Source organism: Chrysemys picta, chromosome 9 (assembly GCF_011386835.1).
Source record: "Chrysemys picta bellii isolate R12L10 chromosome 9, ASM1138683v2, whole genome shotgun sequence".
In the NCBI taxonomy this organism is placed as follows: Eukaryota; Metazoa; Chordata; order Testudines; family Emydidae; genus Chrysemys; species Chrysemys picta.
In genome coordinates this window covers 33,595,749-33,615,634 of record NC_088799.1, presented here as the reverse complement: position 1 = coordinate 33,615,634, position 19,886 = coordinate 33,595,749, and the positions used below count along the sequence as shown (strand labels likewise).

The 19,886-nt window shown below is 40.1% G+C and overlaps 1 protein-coding gene across 16 annotated transcripts in view; it reads right to left on the bottom strand.

The window, feature by feature from the left end:
- Positions 1 to 4,712: 4,712 nt before the first annotated feature.
- The window catches only part of TRIP12 (thyroid hormone receptor interactor 12), a 166,769-nt gene continuing 151,595 nt past the window's right edge, over positions 4,713 to 19,886 (bottom strand). For 13 of the 16 annotated variants that reach the window (XM_065556944.1, XM_065556938.1, XM_065556939.1 and 10 more), the window contains 5 exons: positions 18,630 to 18,794; positions 13,430 to 13,543; positions 8,484 to 8,578; positions 8,096 to 8,199; positions 4,713 to 6,929 (listed from right to left, as the gene is read on the bottom strand). In XM_065556944.1, the coding sequence (XP_065413016.1) occupies positions 6,733 to 6,929; positions 8,096 to 8,199; positions 8,484 to 8,578; positions 13,430 to 13,543; positions 18,630 to 18,794 (675 nt within the window). In that variant the 3' untranslated portion in view covers positions 4,713 to 6,732. Of the gene's footprint in view, positions 6,930 to 8,095; positions 8,200 to 8,483; positions 8,579 to 11,650; positions 11,799 to 13,429; positions 13,544 to 18,629; positions 18,795 to 19,886 lie in introns of all 16 variants that reach the window. The other 3 variants (XR_010590363.1, XR_010590364.1, XM_065556937.1) reach the window with 2 other exon arrangements.

The following is a 19,886-nucleotide window of genomic DNA, read 5'->3' as shown; positions in this document are numbered from 1 at the left end:
CACAGTGACAAAACTCTCTGGAAAAAGAACCCGTTCAGGAAAAGAGAAGATCTGAAGATACACATGAGCTCATCTCCATTACTGAAGCTGGAGTAGCTGTCTGCTTCAGAACAGTGGTGGCCTTATCAGAATCAGACAGACAGGAGAGCTCTGATGCATGGGAACAGGTACTGCTAACATTGACCATCTTGCTCCTTTGCCTCTTTTTCCTCAGTGCTGCAGCATCTGGAACTGAAGGTCCTCATTCAGAGGCACCATTTACATCCATTTTCCAGGATCTGGAAGAGGCAGTTGGAAATGACACTGGCCCTGCAACCAGAGGAGTTGCATCAAAGTGAGATCACTGAGGAGTGAGGTATGGCACCAGCAAAGGTGGCTGAACTAATTTTTGACTTTGCCAGAACAAGGGCAGTGGGATCCAACCACACAGTCCTTGCTTAGGGCATGTGTTTCCTCAGGCGCTTGACTGGGGGAGCTGCAGGAACAGAGTCCATCCTTGATAGAGGTTTCGACTTCTTGTAACCCTGCAGTTGACCAGAATAGATGGAGGCCACTGGGGCTGAGGCTGGCTCCTTAGCTTGGAACCAGAGTCTAAACAGATCTAGATGGGCTAGCTTGGAGGACTTAAGCTGGAGAAGTTGTAGACGAATCTTCTTGTGTTGTGGGCTCTGGGGGTGAAAGTCAAGCAGATCAGACAGCCAGAGGGTGAGTGGCCTTCTCCCAAACAGTTCAGGCACCACACATGGTCATCTGATATTGGGAAGAGGGCCATCAGGAAATAAACCTTTCAAATGCCTGGCTTTTTCAGCTTTTTTTATTCAACCATTCCCTGGGACTAGGGAAAACCCTCATTATTACTGACATACTGTAAGCTAACACTAATTAAAGTTTGTAGAAAACTACTTTCAGCTTCAAAGAATTGGAGGTATTCACATCCATCCTGGCATATGGTTGGGAGGAACTGAGGTGGGGAGGGCGCTCTGCCCCTTTTACAGCCTCACCCTCAGTGTGCCAGGATGCTGAGGGGAGGGGTGGGGTGCAAGAGTGCGCTAGTTGACATTGCTAGAAGAGGGTTCTACGGCAAGGTACTGCAAAGTGCCATAGAACCCGTAAGTGGGAATGTGCAGAGCCACTCAAAGAACTTTAGGCCTTATCTACCTGGTTAAGTTTACTAGTTAGAGAGGTGCCACAGGGAAATTGGACAGAGATTAATGGAATGAGAGTAAACCAGATGACCAGTACCAGTAACTTGGCAGCTAATTCACAGAAGACTGAGCTTGAACATGAGAGACTCTCCAGACTGGAGAGTGCTGGAGGAGCGTGGAATATAATCTTCAGGGTTATGTATAACAAGCATATGCTCCTGGAGACTAGAAGTCCAGAACTGTGCAGAGCAATAGCACACACTGCAATGCTGCATGATGCAAAAGCATGGCGACAGTAGGTTCAAGCCCTACAGGTGTTGGAGAGGACATCTCTTCACCCCATAAGAGGAATTACACAAAGAGACAGATTTCAAAATGGAAGTATTAGGGTGGAAGTCAAAGTCCATGATGTTTGGACACCTACAAAGGATGACAGAAGGGGAAGATAGCATGGCAGGAGAGGGTGTTAGGAAAAACACTGAGGAAGCAATGGATTGATTGCATCAAAGATGGTAAAAGCAGGTAGACCTCGGTGCTGGCTCAGACAAAGATGGCAGATGGTTGTAGGACAATCTATATTGTTGATGGGATAAGGGAAAAGAATTCTCCCTCTCTAGCTGGCGCTAACTGAGGGCTACATCTTTCTCAACATGATTTCAATTATGTATGGGGAAAACCTTCTGCTGCTTCTGAGGTTTGGGTTTGTAATTCAAAGCAGAGAAATCTGTCTCAAAGGGAGAAGTTGATCATGAAAGGAGGTGAGGATGAATAGCTTATGGGGGTTTGTTTTCATTTATTTTTAGCTCTTTTGACTTAAGCTTCCATGTGGGAGGAGGGTAACCATACACAAAACTAGCAACATTAGAAGGCGTTGCCTCCTGGGTCATAGAGCATGGAGGAGCAGAGGTAAAGAAGTCCTTGTCTAGCTCATCCCCACTGTATAACTGGAATGGAAGCGTGTCATGAGTAGGCGGGAGAGAATATTCCCATGTATTGCAAGGTTTTATAACTGGTATGAAGGGATATCCCCTAAGATGCCCAATTCCTTGCCAATTGCCTCAGTTACCACTAAGAGACTTGGGATCTTTCCCCTACACATATGGGCTAAACTAAGGCAAATTTTTTGAAGCATTTTTAGACTTCTCACCCAAGGGTTCGTTATCAGAAAGGAATATCAGAGTTTGCTGGTAAGGACTGACCCACCCTTCCAAAGGTGCCTCTGGAGGAATCTCAGCATGTGGGGACAGTGTGTGGGGCTACTAGATACTATTAGGACCAAAGCCCAGCGTTTTTAAGGTACGTAAGGATACATGTAGGTAAGACTGTCAATGGGATTTGACTTGAATACTTAAATCCTTTTAGAAAAAGAGATTAGGCTCCTAAATCAACTCCTTCTAATGACAGTAGTTGCAACTCTGAGCAAAGAAATGCTTATATACAAAAAAAATCTGGGCCCAAACTTCTATTGGCCCGAAAAATTATTGCAGTGCAAACCCTTTCAATGGCTCTTCAGGGGGTTTTGTCACGGATGGAGCTCCCTGTGACCTACCTTTTCTATTTGGCAACCTCCACCCTCTTCAGGGTAGGAGAAAAATTGAGGGAAGTGACTAATCCCTCAAAGAGTTGTCCCCTAAGTGCAGGAAAGAGGAGAAATGACTGCTCAGTGCTGCCCCAGAGTCTGGCTTTGAAAGTTGGGATGCTAACAAGAAAGGCAGGAAGACTGATCTGCCAGTCTGTTTACATAGGTGAAGACAATATGATTGAGGGTGGACAGTGTGTGACTGAAGCCTGAAACTCTGGACAAGTCTAAACTGCCTCCAGTATCTGCAGGAAGAGAGGAACCGCTGAAATGTTCTAGGGGAGAGCTAATGACGGAGAAGTGCATTTCACATGCAAGCATATTAACAAGGACCATGCTCCTAGGAGCTTACAGTCTGAGTGGATGACATACAAGATAATGCTGAAGAATGAGGTAACAAAAAAACCAAGGTGACCACTGATGTTAGGCATGTATTCTTAGGGTATGTCTACACTTAAAATGCTGCAGCTGCATTGCTGTAGCACTTCAATGTAGACACGTAGTACAGTGACAGGAGGGGTTCTCCCATCACTGTACTTAGTACACCTGCCTGAAGAGGCAGTAGCTAGGTTAACAAACACTGTCTACACTGGGGGTTAGGTGGCATAACTACATCTGTCAGGCAGGTGGATTTTCCATGTAGCTATGCTGATGTAAGTTTCCCAGTGTAGACCAGCCCAGAGTTTTAAAATTTATTTTTTTTTTTTTAAAGCAAACATTGAACACCCGAAGGGATAAGAAGTTTGCCCACTTAAGTTTATCTGCATATGAAGAAAATCTGTAAATGTAATGAGTTAAAATTTGCCACTATGCATTACTCTTTATACGTTTACTCTTTTTATGTTATCTGTACATGCTTTATGGGGAAGTTTTAAAAGCTATAATGCAAGTTTAATTATAAAAAATTGCTTATAAATTGAGTGATTTTAGAGATCAGGATGTGATAGACTAATGCCTTTGACAAGCACTAGGTCTAGAGTTGACAGGATTTCTAAGGCCTTGTCTACCAGGTGTAACCTAAAGTGTTAATTTAAAAAACAGATTAGTTACAGGTGTAAAATCCTCTATAGAAATTTATACCAGAATAAGTCTGCCTTTTTGCAGTTTAGTTTCTTGTTTGGAAAGGGGCGTAAACTAAATAAAAAATGGCCAGAATAAAAATATTCACACAGTATGTGTGTATGTGTGGGGGGGGGGGGGGAGAAGAGGGGAAGAGAAGGGGAGTGGGGGGCTATACATGTATAAAACCAGTACAATTTAACCAGGTAGATAAGCCCAAAATTTCTCAGATTGCAAAGAACGTTATTCCTGCACTATAACCACACTGCTAGGGGCTTAACTGCTGAGCAGATTGCCTATTGTATTGAATTGTACGATGTGGACAAATATCCATTAGGGATTAGAATTTAATTTGGTGGACACATCCTAGTGTGAATTACCCCTTCTTTGAACCCACGGTTTCTGAAAAGAGTTAATCCTAGTGCATAATCTATCACCCCATAATTTTCTGAAGAAATCTTAGACATAGGTTTAAAATTTAGTGCTTGTGAAAGGTGCTACCCATCATGGAAACTACACAGTCTTCAGTTTATCCACAAAAGAGATACAGCAGTCACAGGCCATGCGGACTTCCCCACACTGCCTCACCAGTGTGCCTCAACACTGCCCTGGAACAAATCTACAGGGCTACGGTCAGTTCAGTTTCGAAGCCCAATCAATCTGTGGTCTATCCGCTGAAACTGAAACATAAAATATCAATCAATGCTAAACTCTGGTATTAATTTTGTGAAGTGAACATTCATCCACAAGCAAATGGACTGAGACCACCAACATCTTGTTTTTACATAGGCCATTGAACAGTCACCAGATTGCACAGGACCAGACTGTAATGGACTTTCAGCTATCATACAATGGCTCTTTCAAATTTGAAAACTCCTCAAGTCAATGAAAGCCAGATTCTGTAGGGAGACAACGTGGGTAAAAAAATATCAATACAGATGATATTTTAATACAAAATATTAGCTTTTTACACAAGTCAGTTTTTTTTAAAATATAGAACCTTAAAAAATGAACAAGTTGCTATCCACACACTATAAACACGCATCTTTGTGCTCAGTTTGATCAAGTTTTCAGAACAATTTTAAACACCAGTCCATATTTTAAACACTGCCTTTAACTTACGAAATCTTTGCCACATTCTGCACTACCAATATTATATGTACAGTGTGAAGCGCCTTCATTCAGTTTTAATATGATATTTAAACTGCTCAGTTATCAGATTCTTTGTGCAATGATTTCACATTCGACTGCTCATGACAAGTTTGCATTACAGTTCTGTGGCACCTGGTTTGAGCAACCACATGTAATTCTGTGAATTTTAACTGTAAAGAATGTCAGTTACATGTATTGAAATACATTTTTTCAAAGTACAAGTTTTTCAGCTAAATAAAAAAAGTTTTTCGTTTAGGGGAAATTTTAACTGATTATAACCAGAGTTTTCAACAATTGCTATGCACTGAAAAATTAATTTTGATTTCTCAAAGTTGAATAAAGTAATTAGCTATTTATCAGATTTTCATAGAGATGAACTATAGCATGTGCATCTCAGGAATGTTTGGAATAGTCCATTTGTTTTTGAACCCATAGAAAGGAAATTTTTTCCTTCCTCTTTATCCACCATTATCTAAGTTAAATAGCAGATCTTACAAACTCTTCTTTTAATAGTAAATCATCCATAACATGTGGGCAGATAGCCAAGGAGATTTAAGATGATTTACTTGTGTTGAAATAATTTACACAATTGAACTTATGCATACAGTACAAAACTATGAGCAAAAAGGTGAAGCAAACTTTTTTATTTATATTCAGGTAAAAACATTAACCTGATGAAGTAAATTATTGCAGATTTGAGAAATCAGCACATAAAACAGTTGGACAGAGCATTGCTTACAGGTGCTTTATCTGTGTCAAAAGACAAAGGCTGAACTGTTTGTTCCAAGCTAGCACTGGGGGACAAAGAGGGAGGCTAGAAAAGTAAACATGAACTTAAGTCAAGAATAAGAAATTTTTGTTTACTTGAACAGGGAATAAAACTGCTAATTTGTCTTTTAAAAAACTATACATCAATTTGAAATGTTCTGGCCTTATAATAATAAATAATGACCAGCCCAATCTGTTGATTTTTCAACTACACAAAAGAAAGGAATTCTTCCCAGCCTCTGGGTAAGAGGCTTTTGTTGCCTGAATCACTGTGTAAACAGTTCTAGAGTGTCATCTGGTAAAGACTGTAGCCAATATATCCTACTACTACGTTAAAACTAAGCTCTACCTAATTACAAAGGCTGAATTATATTGACAATATATATTTTTAATTCAGTAAAATTTAAATTATATCTTAATTTGAGAGAAAACATGGAGCAATAAATGCCCATGCTAACCAAAAATGTAACAATTGTTGAGTGTTGCACACAAAAAAGAACCAAGTGAATTGCACATCAGACAATACAAGAGGAAGGGAAAAATCAGAGGCATGTGAAGGTACACAGAACTAGTCTACTAAACTAGATTTGTCAAATACATGTGTATTTTAATTTCTGTACTTATGTACAAAACTTGTCTTTGGAGGAAAAAACTGCAGACTTAGCTAGATGGATACACACAGCCCGATATTAAACTGCACAGCGACATTTATTGTTCCAGCCTGGAAAAACATCCCTTTTTTAAATTTCACACAGCAAAGCAAGTTAAAAACTTCACTCATCAAATAAATGATAATTTAAACAAGAACTTGCTAAAGAAACCTTGTCACAACAACTTTTTAGGGCCTGATCACTTTAAGTCCATTGGGCCTTTAATGAATATCAACCAAGTGTCTTTGTTTATAATCTGCAAGCCGTTTTTCTACAACAAGAAGGCGTAACACGTTTCCTTGACTCAGGTGATACATTTAGAAAAGAATCATGATTTTCTCTTTGCTGTAACAGGCAGACATTGCATTTTTCATTGTGATCAGGAAAGATGGAATGACTGCTGCCCTTCTCTTGCAGCTATCAAGAGTTTTTCTCGCATTATCTCAATACTTGAATAGTCCGGCAACTTGAGATAATTCACACAAGTCATTACTGAGGGCAAGAAGTCATCTGGATTTTCTGTAGACTCAAATGTCTTGCGTACAATTGTCAGTGGAGGATTCAAACTTCGAAAGCCTGAAAGGAGGAGAAAAGATCCACTGTATTTCTCTGAACATAATAGGAAAATTGCTTTTCTTAAGAAAAAAGTGTTTAACCTACTATTAAACTGACTGTAATTCAACACAATTCGCACTCTACATTATGACTCTTCAACCTTTGCTTAAGAATATTTTCCACATTACCACAACCGTCAATGGAAAGTAAAAAGCTAGATGCACTTTCAATTTATGCCAACTAATTTTTGCTTTTTAGTTAGTGTGAAGAATCAAAACTAGACAGGTCCGTTTCACTTTTTGGATCTTCAGCATTGGCACACTGCTGCAATCTATACATGAAAACTAAAGAATGTAAGCAGAGCTGAAGCATATTCATAAAGATTTCATTTTTATATACAAAGCAATCAGTCAGTTAAGGAAGCTGGAAAAAGCTATTTTATGTACACTTAATTTGATTTTTTAAAACATACGCCAGCGTAACCATGATCATATTGAATATCAGGAGGCAGATTCCGAACAAGGATATCAAATATTCTCATTTTTTCCCTTTGTTCCTGTTCCTTCAAACAAACAAACAAAAAACGCATCTTCTTTTTATACCCTTTTGCATTTTAGGATTCAGAATCCATTTTTCTACATATATAGTCTCATTTCTTGAAAGGAAGTCTTAGTGACTGTGCTTCCTGTAAGGAAAAACACTGCCATTTTATTATTTGGCCCGCTGTAACTTATTACAAGTTGTCTCATGGTCAACAACTAACCATGAACACAGAACTGCTTTTTTCCCAAAAGAGTAACAGTTTGTTTGAATGTGGACTATTCTGTGTCATGTAGCACAATATCTGTTAATACTGATATCCGCTATGAAATATTGTACATAATCTATAGTCTCTATCTTGTAACGTTATCAAGCAAAATTTTTATTAACATTACTATTCAAGACACTATCATTTTATTAATGCAAACTTCAAAAATTATTTGATTTGAACTATTCCAAATAGCTTATAGCACCCCAAACTTCTTTGTTAACTGACATTTCAAGTTTTGAAAATGATATAGACAGATCTATAGGTATCTACAGAAGTGAAAAACAAAAATGGTTTTGAAGGATTCAGAAATGTATTAGCTATGCTGATTATACATGCAAGTGCAGACATAATGGCAATATCTACTAAATATACCCACCTCCTACTGGCAGTCTAGGGCTACCGGTCACAAATTGGAGAAATAATCTTTGTTGCTCACTATCAAGACTACTAAGAATTTCAAACAGGTACTTCACAGCTCGACTAAAAAGAAAAAACAAAAACAGATGTTAGTTTTTTATTCTTTTGTTTACAATATATACTTTAAAAAATAATTGTATTACAGCATTAATGAGCATGCTCTCATGCTCAGATTACGTAAATTATAAATGCTATTTTTATGAACAAACATCTGTTTCTTCCCAAAATGTGTAAGATGTGTTGCATCATTTCATATACAGCAACTACAAAAGATATTTAGTGTATTTTAAGATTAATCAGATGCACAATTTTCAACATATGGATTTGCTATTAGGAGACCAAATTACCTGTCATGTGTATAACCATGATCTGGCCTGCAGCATTCCATTAATGTCTTTGCATCCCAAGTGTCTGTTTTACTGCCACACAGGAGCTGATCCAACTATAGATTTAAGCAGAGAGAACAGTTTTTTCCTAGTGCTGACGCAGAATGAATACCATACATGCTGATTAAAACACGAATCTATTTTCTGGAACAACATTCAGGAAAGTTACCTTTGCTGAATTGTGCAATACTACAGATCTCATTTGACTTTAAGAGCCCCATCCCAATAGCAGCTTCATTTACTGGATCCTGACATCTCCAGACCTCCTGCTACTAGTGGGCTGCATCTCTTCCTGTAACACTGGTCTACAATTTTTGAGAAGTCGTCTGCTTCAGAGCTAAAATGTGCTATTTATTATATATTTTGACGTGCTGAATTCAAATATGACAATTAAAACAACTGATTGGCTACTGTTTAAGATATTTAAGTGTTTAGATTTTATATCTATGTATATTGTGTAGATAGTAGAGTTTTAATCATAAATTGTAAACCTAGGTCTTTTCATGTGTTTATGGTTGCTTTACATGATAATATTTCACCTGTCCTGTTTATGTAACACTTTAAAAATCAGCAAAAGGGTTATATAAATAAAATTTATTATGAAACAAAAGGCAAAAAACGATTATGTACATAGTTTAGTCCTATTCAGTGTCTACTCGGCGCTTCTTGGCTTGTCTCTTGTATTCATTAAATGGAGCATCTCTTGTCACTGTCCAGCAATAGTCTGCAAGCATTGATGGGCTCCATTTGCCCTGATAGCGTTTCTCCATTGTTGCAATGTCCTGGTGAAATCGCTCGCCGTGCTCGTCGCCGTGCTCCGCAGTTCGGTGGAAAAAAATCTAGATGAGAGTGCACAAAATTTATCTTTAGTGACATGTTGCAACCAAGGCTTTTGTATGCCTTGAGGAGGTTTTCCACCAACAACCTGTAGTTGTCTGCCTTGTTGTTTCCAAGAAAATTTATTGCCATTAACTGCAAGGCTTTCCATGCCGTCTTTTCCTTGCCACGCAGTGCATGGTCAAATGCACCATTTTGAAGAAGTTCACGAATCTGAGGACCAACAAAGACACCTTCCTTTATCTTAGCTTCACTTAACCTTGGAAATTTTCCACAATTTTCCAGCTTTTCTTGAAAGCTGCTTGTGTTTTGTCAATGGCTTTGACAAAGTTCTTCATCAGACCCAGCTTGACGTGTAAGGTTGGTAACAAAATCTTCCTTGATTTAACAAGTGGTGGATGCTGAACAACTTTTCCTCCCGGGCTCCAATGACTGTCGGAATGGCCAATCTTTCTTGATATAGTGGGAATCTCTTGTACAACTATCCCATTCGCAGAGAAAACAGCAGTACTTTGTGTATCCAGTCTGCAGACCAAGCAAGAGAGCAACAACCTTCAAATCGCCACAAAGCTGCCACTGATGTTGGTCATAGTTTATGCACCTCAAAAGTTGTTTCATGTTGTCATAGGTTTCCTTCATATGGACTGCATGACCAACTGGAATTGATGGCAAAACATTGTCATTATGCAGTAAAACAGCTTTAAGACTCGTCTTTGATGAATCAATGAACAGTCTCCACTCATCTGGATCGTGAACCATGTTGAGGGCTGCCATCACACCATCGATGTTGTTGCAGGCTACAAGATAACCTTCCATGAAGAAGAATGGGACAAGATCCTTTTGACAGTCACGGAACATGGAAACCCTAACATCACCTGCCAGGAGATTCCACTGCTGTAGTCTGGAGCCCAACAGCTCTGCCTTACTCTTGGATAGTTCCAAATCCCTGACAAGGTCACTCATTTCACCTTGTGTTATGAGGTGTGGTTCAGAGGAGGAGGATGGGAGAAAATGTGGGTCCTGTGACATTGATTGCTCAGGACCAGAAGTTTCATCCTCTTCCTCGTCTGACTCAAGTGAGAATGATTCTGGTGCATCAGGAACTGGCAGTCCTTCTCCGTGGGGTACTGGGTGTATAGCTGATGGAATGTTTGGATAATGCACAGTCCACTTTTTCTTCTTTGACACACCTTTCCCAACTGGAGGCACCATGCAGAAGTAACAATTGCTGGTATGATCTGTTGGCTCTCTCCAAATCATTGGCACTGCAAAAGGCATAGATTTCCTTTTCCTGTTCAACCACTGGCGAAGATTTGTTGCACAAGTGTTGCAGCATATGTGTGGGGCCCACCTCTTGTCCTGATCTCCAATTTTGCAGCCAAAATAAAGGTGATAGGCTTTCTTAACCATAGTGGTTATACTGCGCTTTTGGGATGCAAAAGTCACTTCACCACAAACATAGCAGAAGTTATCTGCACTGTTCACACAAGTACGAGGCATCTCTGCTCACTTTGGCTAAACAGAAATGCGTCCCTTTGCAAAATCAAACACTGACAAATAAGAGAGCACGACACTATGATTTCTAGAGCTGATATAGGGCAATTTGTTCAGCAGAGTGATGTAAGCTTCGTTATGATTGCATCATCCATGACTTCTAGGAATAACATGATGCAATTCATATCATGTATGACACAATACCAGCTTCAGATTGCATCATTCATTGTTTTGCGTAAAAAGCAAGTACTGTCCAAACCCAGTCATAGATTTATTCATAGATCCAGTCAAAGATTATTTTAGTCATTTCTGGTTTAAATTGAGATCCCTTCCCTTTATAACTCACTTATCCTCCGCCATTCCCAAGTCAAGGGTCGTATATACTGACCCAATAGCACATCTTGAAAACTAGAGCCAATCAACAATTTTAAGCATCATTTTCGTTCTCAGTGACCCAGAATTAGTAAAGTTTGAATACATTTATTTCAGAAGCATTTTGGCTGTAGAGCAGTGTAATTGGAAGCAGTCCAAACTTGTGTCTCAGGCTATTGGAATTAGCCAAGCCTGAATTTCAATGACATTTGGGTACTTGTCTCTCAACCATTTTTTACCAGTCTTGTACAACTAATTTCAGGGAAGTAGATAGCTTCTCTCCCAAACTTCTTTTCTAGATCTCTTCATTCCCTCCCATTTCAGGTGCACTCCCCAACAGAGACTTTTAAACAGGAGGGGACTGCTGCCAACAACTTAAAATGCATCCCAAAAGACAATCTGTACCACTTCATACTGTTGCTCACCAACAGAAGAACAAAATACAGCACTGCATAAAGAGTAAAGGACAAAACCATAACAGTGGGAGAATCTCCCTTCCCAATGGTGAGTGAAACAGTGTGATGCTGTAGATAGCGGAGAATGAAATTCAACTTTGGCCAGTTGGTGGTACTTCTATGTAAAAGCACGATCACAGTAAGAAATATAGAAAAAAAAAGAAAAAAAAAATCAGAATAAGCAGCTACATGTCTCAACTTTAAAGGAACCCCACATCCCCATGCAAAGCATAAGGAGGAAAACTAAAATGCAGCAATTCAGTTTTCCTTTGCCATTTCTTCATGAAATTTAGAGGTAACAGTATATGTAGAAAGAGAAAACCTATCTAAGATACGGCTTTTCCTGTCCATCCACTCATCTAAAATGCTTATCCAGGCTCTCACTGCAATTACTACAACTCCAGAAAGTGAGGATATTGACAATTGCAATCTTGCCCCACATATATCCATTCCAAATGCTGCTGCAAAGATCATTCCCCTACCTGTTTTGTCTGTCACCCCATAAGAATGGCCATACTGGGTCAGACCAAAGGTCCATCTAGCCCTGTATCCTATCTTCCAACAAAAACCACAAGGAGTCCGATGGCACCTTAAAGACTAACAAATTTATTTGGGCATAAGCTTTCGTGGGTAAAAAACCTCACTTCTTCAGATGCATGGAGTGAAAGTTACAGATGCAGGCATTATATAATGACTCAAGAAGAGAAGGGAGAACCTCACAAGTGGAGAACCAGTGTATCTTCAAACAGTGGCCAATGCCAGGTGCCCCAGAGGGAATGAACAGAACAGGTAATCAAGTGATCCATCCCATCGCCCATTCCCGGTTCTGGCAAACAGAGGCGAAGGACACCATCCCTGCCCATGCTGGTAAATGGGCATTGATGGACCGATCCTCCATGAACTTATCTAGTTCTTTTTGAAGAACACTCTGAGTCCCCCCCACCACACACACTTCTCCTTTACAGCCTATCCCAATCCTGCCCATCATCTCTTGGTACACGGTCAAAATGTCAACTCCTGCCTCTAGTAAGTCAACGATGCCAGGCACGTTACATTTTTAAACAAGCACCTTTGTGCTTTTTCCCCTGCTGCCCCTAGCCATTGGAAGAATCTCCCTGTAAACGGCCACTAAGCTACCTCATTGCCTCCCTTCAAGTCCCTCCATTGCCTATAAAAACCTTCACAATGATTAGGCAGCGGGTGTGCTGTGTCCACTGCCTACCATACTGATCAGTACTGTCTCACTGTTTCCTTGTGCTCCCACATCCAACTATAACCACCTGCTGTCTCTTCTCTTATACAATGGAGTCCTGGTCCATGTCTACAACCAGTAGTTGCTACCAGAATAGAGTAAGAAATAGTTATGAAGTTTCTTGATTCCTAGAATGTCCTCCAACAAAACTAGGAATATGTGAAATCGATAAATTTGTATTTAGGGTGGATGTATTACTTTCTTCGGGGGAAAACAGTTACAATATACTAAATTTGATACTGCAGAAAATAAAATCCACCACCAGAACTACTAATTAGAACTACTATTACATAAAGAAGTCTCTCCACATGACAAACGTAAGTACATAGTTTAAAACTCACTGAATTATTTTGATACATGAGTTTCATAAATATATCACCCTATTTGTGAGAGAATTGCACAATAACCTGTCCATAACTAAATATGGGGATAAGAATGTAGAGTAATATTGATCTACATAACTGATTGATAGGAGTTACAAATTCACATCTACCAACCTCTTCAGGATAGAAGTACTGAAGATGACTGAGGGGGAAGACTGATTCAAATCCATCTCTGAATGAGTCAAATTGTCTGGAAACACCTTCATTTAGTGCCCAGAATATAACCAGCTGTAAAACAAACAAACACACACAATAAATGAACAGGCTATGAGAAGCTATGTGAATATTCGGGATATGATGACTTGACAAAAGAATCAGGAACATAACCGCATGTCCACAAAGATGTGTGAACCTGAGCTTGATTGAGTAGGTGCTTTACAATGTTGCCCCACTTCTGTCACCTCTCACCAGCCCAACACCAGCCACACATCAGCTGCATATTTGTTGTACCAATGCAACACAGTTGTACCTGGAAAGGGAAAACGAATTTCCCCCAAAGACTAATATGTCACTCTAAATCTAACTGAAAGTTGGTTATTGCATATGTTTGAGAACCAACTGGATAGTAAAATATTGACCTGTATAATCCTTCCACCTCACCCCTAAAATTAACAATGTGCAAAGAGTGAGACATTTTAAACAGAGAATTTGCTCTTAACTAGTTTAATAGAAATTGGATATATCTTCTTGTACAACAGTAAGTCTTCCAGATGTACTTGTCACGCTAACAAATAGATGTTCCCCTGCTTTCGAAATCAGACACCCGACTCCAATTCAAATCCTATTAAAAATTCATTTGAAATACATTATGAAGCAAGAATACCATGTATAATATTTCCCCAAAATTGAGGAAAATATTTATTAAGCATTTAAAGTACTCAGCTTAGCTTGGTTTATTAAAGAGGGTACATTAAAAAATAGTTGTGCAAGTCATACTTCCTATGGTCAAAACATTGAATGGCACAACACCTATAATCTATCATCAAAATCTAGATAAAGTTAGTTATTTTTTCCCCTCAGGAAATAGCATTGTGTTGAAATGTATCCTTCTGAAGATTTCTATTTCAGAAATCTTTATTCTACTGAATAATTTTTCGTGCTAGATATGCATGGGTTGGTTTTATAATATGACTGTTAATGCGAAGAGTAACCTGGGAGAATTTTACTCCCAATTATCCCACAAGGTTTAACAGTTTATTGGACTTCACAGAAAGTAAATACAAAGAGGAAAAAATTGACAGTGGATTCCATTCATTATGAACCTGAGAAACTTCCAGTAGTCTGGATAGATCACTATATGGATGCAAGTGTCCTTTAAATCAAGGGCAACATACTAGTCGTCCTATTCCAGGGAATACAAAAACTATTTTCTTCAGGTACTTGTTTAACTCTTAGAACCAAAATAGGTCTGAGACCACCTTTTGCTTTGGGAATAATAAAATCCCCCTCCCTCCCCGAACAGAGAAACATCCTCTAAGCCCTGCTAGGAGAGATTGGACCTCCACGAACCATCCTGTGAGAGTGGTCCCTGAAGAGGGACATGGAAGTGTGGTGGGAAGGAGGGATAGAAACAAATTGAAGAAAATACCCTAGGACCACTGGGCTTAGGACTCTCCAATACTATAGGATAGGAGTCCAAACACGAAGGAAGTGCGATAGATTGGCAAAGATATGGATAGGAACAGATGCACTTTTAGTTAGTTGTATGCTGCCCTTGACAAACCCATCAAAATTCATGCTTAGACTGGACTGCTAGTCAAGAGGAACCTACTGTTGCAGAGGAGGGGGGAGATGATCCTGTAATTCCTGCCCCTTTTTCTCAGCAGGTCTTGGGGCTGAGGTATAAAGCTCTGATATCTGTGAGCCTGCTGGGGCTGGAACTGCTTCCTCTTTGTTGCTGGTGTAAAGATTCCAAGTGACTTCCGTGTTGCTCTGGAATCTTTTAGGCTATGTAGCCTATCATCCCATCTTTTCCAGAAAGAGGAAGGGACCCTCAAAGAACAAGTCTAGGATGGTCTGCTGCATTTCAGCAGGGAGACTGGAAGACTGCATTTATGAGCACCTCCTCATAGGACAGATACCATGGACTGAGCTGCTGATTCTGCTGCATCCAAGCCACCACTTGCCATCCTGGACCATCAGAATGAACTCCTGCCTGGAGTCCTCCAGTAGCCTGGAATTTGAACTTCAGGATGTTTTCCCATAGGGGGAAGTTGTGGCAACTTAGGAGAACTTGCTGATTCGCAATTCTAAATGGTAGGCCTCCCGACAAAAGGTTTATAAGCAAACAAATCCAGCGTCTTTGATTCTTTACTACCCTTTGGTGTCGGCACTTGGTGCCCTGTCTCTCATACTCATTAACAGCTGCCATCACCAAAGAGCTTGGGGGAAGGTGAGAGTAGAGTTATTCTAAACGCTTAGGAGGGACTAGTATTTCCCCTCTGTCCATTTAGCCATATGGAAGAAGGGGTCTGTCAGTGTTTTGAGTGGCTCCACAATTGCTCTGTCAGTCAGTAGTGCCATTCAGGAGGGCCCTGGAGAGGATAACATGTCCACTAGCTTGCTCAGAGATCTCTTCCACTTGAATGTTTAGCACCAAAGCCACTCTTAAGAAGTTATTGGTAAGCCTGTAATCCTCCAGTGGTGAATAGCTCATCTCTATACAGCCTCATACAGTCTTGTACAGACAATGCACTAGGTCACTGAGGCAATGACTAATCTGCCTTTGATGGTGGAGGAACTGTTTGAGTAACCTGCAGCTGCATCTGAGAACGTTGACTGTCGTGCTGATGATCTTGTGCACCCTTGAAAGTCAACTCAAAGGTGAGGGGAGGCAAACCAACGGTGTCTATTAAAGCCACTGATGTGGTGGTGGGCCCCATGGTAGCGCAGGCCATTGCCCCTTGTAATGTGGCCAGTGCTGAGACTGCTGTGACATCCATGGACCATACTGATGGAGGGTAAGCTTCCCCTTTAGTATGTGACACAATGAAGATGACTCCAAGTTCCGCAATAGCGGTGGAGCAGAATTAGTTTCTGGTACCAGCCAAAACCCTTCCTGTACCACAGGAGATACCAGTACCAAAAGATCAAGCAGTTCTCTGGAGGCAGCATCCATCTTTGACGTTGTCAGTACCAGAATTGGGTCTAGAGTTTAGTGTCTTTGTATAGCAACTTCTGGGGCCAGCCATGACTGACCTGGTATAGGTTCTGGAGTTGATGAACCCCCTTTTAGCAGAGGAGCTCTCGGGGGAACACTTCCCTTCAGAGCCCCTCCTGGTGTCCTTTCTTCTAGGTGGCCTCAATACCGAAGGTCTTGCTGAACGAGGTCTGCATCTCCTCACTATCAGAGACACAGAATGCAATGCTAAAGACATCTTGGGAGATGCACTCTGTACCGATGGTGCCACTTTTGGAATATGCTCTGAACACGACTGCTCCAATGGAGGTGAAATGCAGTCTCCATAAAGAAGATGCTTAAGTCTCACTGCTCTATCTTTTTTTAGAGTGAGGCTTAAACCCTCTACAAATGCGACGCTTGTCACTGGTGTGGTACTCCAAACAATTTAAGCAGCTGGGGTATGGGTCACTGATTGGCATCAGCCTGGCTCACAACAAGCAGGACTTAACCCTGGAGAGCAAGACATGGCTCCAGTTCTGGTCCAGGTAACCAAATTTGGCCCAAAAGGGACCTAAATGTTGAAAACTATCACTAAGATTAACTATACGCTGTATCTAACCACTACTAAGCAAACAAGCCGTATAAAAAGAACAAGATAAATAAACCTGTGATAGCAAGACTGAAAGTGCTGCAACAACCCTCACTGGTGGTAAGGAGGAGCTGGGCGTGGAAGAGCTGGGGGCAGTTTCATCCTGCACCAGTATGCAGTGGTGTGCAACAGCAAAGGGCGCTCAAGTCACCCTAATGTGAGGGAAAACATTCTCTGAAAATTGTGCATAAGGCACATACAAAATTACAGTGGAATGGAAATATGGAATCACTTGAACTACCTATTTACACAGAGTGATAAGGCCACACAGTGAGCAAAAAGGCTCAATCTCTACAGGGTTGTGACGGAGTCATGAGTGGTGAGAAGGAACTGAGGGGCAGTTAGTGTTGCTTCACCATCTACGTCCTCAACTGGAGGTACGAGGACACCTGGGGGACACCTGGGGTACCCAAGGACACCTGGGGTACAAGTCCCTCAGTGGGACACTGCTGGTCAAAATAATCTGAATTCAAATGCATGGTGGCATGCATATGGACAAAGTACTCAGACTCCAAACGTATGGGAGTGGAAAACTTGACTACATACATGATCAGGCAGAAGTCCCAGAACTAAATTTTCTAAATGTATTACCTCTCTCCCCCTTCCCAACACAAGTGTTGGAAACTGATCACCACAGCATTTCTGATACAGACGCTCCCAGGGTTACACAAGACCTGACTTACGCAAATCTGCACTTATGGAAAAAGTTCCATAAGCTAGAAATAGGAGGTTTTTGGGGTTTCTTTGGCGTAATAGTCGGAGATATGTTTCCAACTTATGCAAAATTTGAGTTAGGCAAGGTGTTCTAGAACGGAACGCTTGCATAAGTCGGGGTGCGTCTGTATTGCTTATTAAAAGTTGCAAGTTTACTTTGGTTTTGTGCAGTAGGAAATTGGGGGTGTTCTATCTACTACCATGCATTACCATCTGGAACATTCTGTAGAAGCAAGTTCTGAAGTGAACATGAGTGCTATTTTTCTTGATGCCTTTAACATAAGATTTTAAAAAAATCAGTTGCTAGGGTGGACGAAAAAGTGATTCATGCAGAATTCTGAAGATTCGCCTTCCACATACTGTCTGCTTTGCAGAGGTACAATCCTAAAGTCATTTCAGAAGCCAATAATCTCGTGTAGCAGTGTTTTGCACTACTAGTTCAAAGTATTGGTTCAATACTTGGCCCAGTAATTTCTGGCTTTGTTTTCAGATGTGCTGAGAACCCACAGCTCCCAGTGAAAAATCATGCCATTTATGACTACATTTTCCATGGATACAAAAGTTTTCTGAAACCTTAAGGAACAGATGCTCCTAGAGCACAAAAACTTCCTTAAAAGTTAGTTGAGTTGTATATTACTGACACTCAAAGTATTTGTGCTAATTTCTTATCAGGGCATTCAGACAAACAGAAGCAACCAGTTGAAAAGTACTACTGCTATGACCAATTTGCAAAAAACAAGCAATTAAAATATCTTAAAATAAACTACTTTGAACTAGAAGAGAAGAAGAGTTGTGTGAAAATTAAAAGTCACAGCTTTGCTTTTACGTACTCTGAGATACTCTTCTAAATTGTGGATGGTGACAGGTATATCTTTTCCCCCTTTTTTCAGCTCTATATTCGGAAACCCTGGTAATGTGAAATCCAGCCCTAGATCGTCCACTGAGCAGCCATTCATATTGAGGTTCTCCAATGCATACTGTAAACTTTCTTTGGTCTAAAAAAATTGAAAATGAAAGCCAGTGAGAATTCAGTCACTTACGTTAGTTTATCAACAAATTATTTAGCATTCTAACACTTGTAATATTGGTTACTAAATACATGATACTCATTGCAGTACAATGATTGAAACAGATCAGATATAGATTACAGTACTTTTTGTTCCCCTTTAATCTTAACTTGTTTTATATACATTAAAAGTTAATGAATCAAGATAGTCAACATCTGCCTTGACTGCGAACAAGTCTGGAAGATGGCTGAAGCATAGTTTTGCTGATGTTTCTGGAGTTACTTTAAAGAAGAATCAGCCAGCTAGTAAAGGTTGGTGTGAAAAAACACAAAACAGGGCTTTATTTTAAAGCAGACTAAAAAACGGAGTCTAAAAAAAGAGTAGAAGCCATCAATTTAAACACCAAGAATTACATTGATTTTCTGATGAGACATTTGTTACAGTAAATGAGAGCTATAATACAGCATACATACTATTTTCCATCTCTTTACTGTTGAGAAATTAAAATAGCATCGGGGGAGAGAAGAGAAACTTCTGCATCTAATAATAAGTTCTCATGTGCATGACAATACATGATCATAACTCAGGAGTCAAAGGGAGTACTACTAGTTCCTATAGGGAGTTGGAGACCAAATTTGCTGCCAACTTATTGGCAACTAAGTTGCATCGAAGTATGTTTTTTAAAGAAACACCTTTCAAAATGTGAGGAATAGGTAAGTTTGTAGATTCTAAAAAAATGAGCACACATGTAAAAAGTCTACCACGATTCTCCTCGATAGAATGTTGTTGATATTTATGGATGATAGTGGCGAAATCCACAGAAGTCCAAGAATACACATATTGTGAAGGACATGTGCAAACAAAACAAAACTGAGTATGAATATTTATTGCACAAATCTGCAAATTAACAGATTACCCCATGGGTTTCCATAAGGCGTTTCATAAGGAACGCAGGAGGTGCCTTTGCTGCATTACAAGAAAATCAGAACTAAGTAGCCCAATAAAAGCTTAGCATTTTGGGTACTCAGGCTTAATAGGGACTTTTCTTGCAAAAGATAAGGAAGCCCTGGTGTAAAAAAA